Source organism: Macadamia integrifolia, chromosome 2, assembly GCF_013358625.1.
Source record: "Macadamia integrifolia cultivar HAES 741 chromosome 2, SCU_Mint_v3, whole genome shotgun sequence".
NCBI classification, from domain to species: domain Eukaryota; kingdom Viridiplantae; phylum Streptophyta; class Magnoliopsida; order Proteales; family Proteaceae; genus Macadamia; species Macadamia integrifolia.
In genome coordinates, this window is record NC_056558.1 from 37,113,443 (window position 1) to 37,118,432 (window position 4,990).

At 37.8% G+C, this 4,990-nt stretch overlaps 1 protein-coding gene across 2 annotated transcripts in view; it reads right to left on the reverse strand.

Annotated features, from left to right (window-relative positions):
* Positions 1-1,009: 1,009 nt before the first annotated feature.
* Positions 1,010-4,990, reverse strand: part of LOC122060041 — a 5,172-nt gene continuing 1,191 nt past the window's right edge. The window contains exons 2-5 of one of the 2 annotated variants that reach the window (XM_042623184.1): positions 4,558-4,707; positions 1,819-1,917; positions 1,518-1,673; positions 1,010-1,413 (exon numbers count right to left, since the gene is read on the reverse strand). In XM_042623184.1, coding sequence (XP_042479118.1) covers positions 1,276-1,413; positions 1,518-1,673; positions 1,819-1,917; positions 4,558-4,707 — 543 coding nt within the window. In that variant the 3' untranslated portion in view covers positions 1,010-1,275. The remainder of the gene's footprint in view (positions 1,414-1,517; positions 1,674-1,818; positions 1,918-4,557; positions 4,708-4,990) is intronic. The other variant, XM_042623192.1, reaches the window with a different exon arrangement.

Sequence of the window (4,990 nt, forward strand, 5' to 3'; positions counted from 1 at the left end):
TTGTTTCAGAAGGAAAGTTCACTAGTTATAGGCTTATAGCTAAGTTCCTGCTACGAAAGTGTATATACATATAACCCTTCATAGTTTATATAGTTGTGTCAAGACATAAAGCATAAAAACTACTTCCTAGCTAGAAACACAATAACCAACTTTTAGTTAACAGTTGAGCCACTACTAGAAGTTCAGAAGGTGAAAAAACAACCCTATTTTAGTGGGCCCTTGAGCCTACATACAATAATTATGAAAATGACCCTGCATCTAAAAGTACCAAATATGTCTTGAACTCTCATCAAACCCATTTACCTTTATACAAACACTTCTCACCTAAACTCTTATAAATGAAGGGATATACTGACAGCACCAAAACTCAAATAGGTGTCGTTTCTCCTGCTTAATTTGGATTCTAAGAATAAAGCTGCTGTATCTCTTGTCCTTGCTCTTTTTTTTTGCCCTTTTTTTTTTTTTTTTTTTTTTTTTGGTGGGGGGTGTCGGGGAGGGGGGGGGTGTTGGAGGTTTGAGTTGCATTTTTATAGTCATTGATGATTTAAATTATATACTTGAGAAAAATCCCCACCCCTTGGCCTTTTTCCCTTTTCAGTAAAAAAGAAAATTAAGGTAAACACAATAATTACATCACTTTATCTCTGTCCTCTCCAAACTTTTTTTCCTTTAAACCCAATTTAGTTGAACAGCTACTTTTCCAAGTGAAACACCTCAATAACATCTTAGATACTTTAGTTGGTTCTACTATGAGTATTACTGCAGTTGGGCCTATGGCATGGTTTTGGCTTCGGCATTGAACAGAAATTTTATACTCTTTGAAATCTGATTGTTAAATGGACTGTCAAGTTCTAAACATTAGTAGTGCATAATTCTCTCAGGTTATACAGAGTTGAAACCATCAGCTCCTTTTACAAGACTTGGACTTGGCTTGATTGTAAATGTCAGGTTTTTTTCATGTTCATGTTCATGTCATGAGCAAAAACCAGAAGAAAAATATGGAGAAATGGGGCCAAACACATGTTTAGAAGATAGTGGAGGTCTACATAAATAAAGCATTATTAATCCCCCCCCAACCACTACATGTTAACAATGGCGAGCGAACGCTGATCCAAGAGCTTGGCTCCCACAAAAATATTTACAATTGGGAGGTGTAAACAGTTGCTCATTTTGGAGTTGTTCAATCTATACACAGAGCAATAGATGAGAAAGAAAAGCTGATCCAAAACATTTGAGGTCCGTGAAATAAAACGAGAAGCCAGTCATTCCACATTTTTACTGTTGAACTGCTGCAATAGCCTTGCAGACAGGACAAGCATTCTTACGCACAAGCCACTTCTTAATGCAACATATGTGAAAGCTGTGGCCACAATCCAGCTTCCCTACCTCGGCATCATCTGCTTCATATTCCTCCTACAAAAAAGCACATACACATATATAACCAACTCTTTCAAAATAAGGGGCATACATTATGGAAGAAGGAAGTTGGAAAGGATGAGGGCAAGTGATAAACCCACTTGACAGACACTACATTTCCATTCAGGTTCGGATAGAAGAGTCGATGGCAGATCATCCATAATCATGTTTTTACTTTTTCTAAGGCAGCGGAGTATCTCATCTTCTTTCAATCCATTGCTTACATAACCAATTCTATCACCCAGCTCAAGCAACTCCTGTTTGCATTACCAGAATCAAGTAAGTCTTAATCATAGAAATTCAAGAGTATCACCAGAAAAAAATATACTTTATTCCACTAAACATAATAAGAACAAGATTTAAAGGGTGGTCAATAAGAACGGAGGACTGCAATATGCAAACCTCGTATGACATATTATCAATATCGAGCCGCCAATCTCTATATTGGTCAAGTTGATCTGATCCTCCTCCCAGCAGCAGGCTACCTTGGAACATCACAATCTGCATCCAATCACAGCATTCAGAAGATGCAGCATTAAACCATATAATGACTATACAAGTCACCCGGTAATCGATGTCCTACTCACATATCAGTCTTACACAAAAGGGCTAGTCTGATTGACAGTTAAAAGTGTAAATCTTGACATAGATCAAGGGATACTGCGATATTGACTAAATATATTATGTGATGCTTTTGCCTCGATGTTTTAATTAAGATATTAAAAGGACTCCTAGGGGCAAAACCAATCATAAAGCTGAACCTAACCGCCTTAATACAATGTATACTTTTGTGGTTCTTGCTATTGAAAGGTTTTATCAGACAGATTAAAAGTCTCCGACTCTCAACAGTTTGCAGGTCCCATAGAACTCATGAATGGCACTATCCAAAGAGAGAAGTAGGAAAAATTAAATTTCTACATAGTGTATGCCTAAGCTTAGACATGTTCCATTGTATACTTGTGGTATCAGACTCATTTCCAAAGGTCTTGAACCCTGCATCACTCTTTACTAATTCACAAAGAATATTTACCATCAAGTTCTATGTGCAATGTGAAGACACTGATACTTCGATATTTGACTAAATTGTTGAGTGCTTATCTATCTTCATACCAGGTAAACAAGGAACTAATGCTGTCATGCAAGTTCCTGCCCCCATTACTTCTTTGAAAAGCTCTTGTTATTCTGTTTCTCCTAAAACACCACAAGAGTTTATTAAAGAGTTGATTGGAAAGTAGGCCCATCCCAAAACAGAAAACAGTATATTTTACATAGATGTTGAGTAAAATAATTCCTCTGCCACACTTAACCTAAATAAATCTTAGAAATGTAGCTAAAATTTTCGGCTACTGTAATTTTTAAGTTATTGACATCATAATTTCAGCGATGGCGTCTATGGTCTACAATACACCCATATAACTTGCAACTTGTCAACTTTGGGTCCCATCTCTCTCTTATGGCCTACCTAACATTGAACCTTCTCCCTAGTTTCAGCCATTAAACTGAAGATATGCTAAGTTCAACTGTTTTCCAAAGCTTTATATTTTCATGTAGGAAAATGCATATGGGCTGAAAATAGCCAAATGGAGATATGATGATGTGGACAACATATCCACAAAATCTGAGCATCAACTAAGCTACCACATGGCAGCCTTTCCTTAACTCACTGCATGGAAGAATGGTACGAGATGTGGGTCCAATTCTGCAAAAGGAAAATCTTTGGGCTGGGAAGCCAATAACATACCATGTGTCCTATGTTAGAAGTTCGGAGCCAACTAATGGATTGGTCCCACTTAAATGATTGCATGCATACAGGGTAAACAAAGAAGAATGATCATTAAACTTTTTAACCACCACATTTTTGTTCAGACTTTCTTATGGTAAAGAATATAGGGTTAAAAACACAAGGGTAGGCCGAAAATCAACCAAGGAAAAGTGGTGATCAAACTAGACTAGAATCAAGGATGCGTCAGCCCGGCCTGTGATCGTAGCCTGATAGCTATTCTTGCCCCAACTTAACCAATGGGGGTTTGGTAGTGCAGGTTAAGAATGAACAGAAGGCAACTAACCAATCTGAAACCAGATGCCCAAAGATGTTTGATTTGCAGGGCAGGATATAACAATCATATCCTGAGTTAATAACAATCATAGAATAGAGTTGAATGGATAGTGAAACAGGATATGCGTAGCTGACCCAATTTTGTTGGGATAAGTCTTGTATAGCGAGTATATGTCTCATCTTTCCTAGTACCATGGAAAATTGGCGACCATTAAAAAAAAAAAAAAGGAGGAAGAAGAAGAAGAAGAAATGATGTACTTGCAATTATTTGATCAAAGCTTACATTTGGTCTAACAAAATCTGTTGTCTTGGGCCCATCTAATACTTGGTCCTATACTTTTATTATGGAATTCATGAGAAAATATGTGCTTCATAACTGCATAACAGTTAGGTTCCAAGGCAGAAGATATGAGTAATCACCAAATCATTTCAAGCCAGCCGGAGTAGAACTCTCAAAGATGAGAATGCCCTAGATCAAATCCAATTAAGAAAGACTCCACATTTGTTTGAATCATTTGGGCTTCCAATCCGGTTGATGTGCTGGCATACCAAATGAACAGACTAAAGCCTATTTTTCCCCATGTGTACAGGGGAAACTAAATTCCTTGGAAACATTACGGTGTATACTAAAGTGGTCTTGTGAAGGTATTAAGTTGCATGGTTTCTCAAGTGATTCTCCCGAAAGAGGTATAAGAGCCAACAATTCAGATGGTTGCTTGGGGGTATCATGGTGTGGGTTGAAAGACCCTCTTCTAAAATCATCTATGATCATTTTTCTAAGTGTAAGTGTATTCTGTGGAGAGAAAACTATATAAATGCCTAATGAATCTATCAGATCTAGCCATCAGTATGGAAAACGCACCTTCTCAAGCTCTAAGAGGGGACGCCATTGACCAGGAAATATAGTTCTTAAAAACAGGAGGACAACACAAGTTAATATATCCACTTCCAACATGAAGATCATGTCTAGCCATGGTATCAAAGCAAATAAAATAGCATAATATTCTGAAACATGAACCCCACAACTGGAGGGGAGGGGGAGAGAGAGAGAGAGAGAGAGAGAGAGAGAGTACTCATTGGCTTACCTCTGCAAGCCCTCCTGGAGAATGATGACGGAAATGACGGTAATGCCTATCTCCATATATATCAGCTCCTGATTGTAGTATCTCAAAGGCAGATGGAGAATCTAACACTGAGATGTGTTCAAGAATTGAAGGTCTCGTGTTATATGAACGCTATCAAGGCAACCAAAAAAAATGAGTTTCGAACCTTCTCTTAAAATGGACTATATACACACAAAAAACACTGGGTACAGCCATTTACTGAAAATAGTAATGAAAATTCGTTTACGCTCATATATGGACATTGGAAAGCTAAGAAGTATCAAGAGGGGCAAATAAAGAAACTAAGAACTTCCAAACAGTTACAATTAGGTTTGATGATAAAGAATGGAAATGGATCCACAAGAGTACTTTCCAAACAAGGGCAGAGGGATTCACCCCCCCCCCCCCTTTTGGG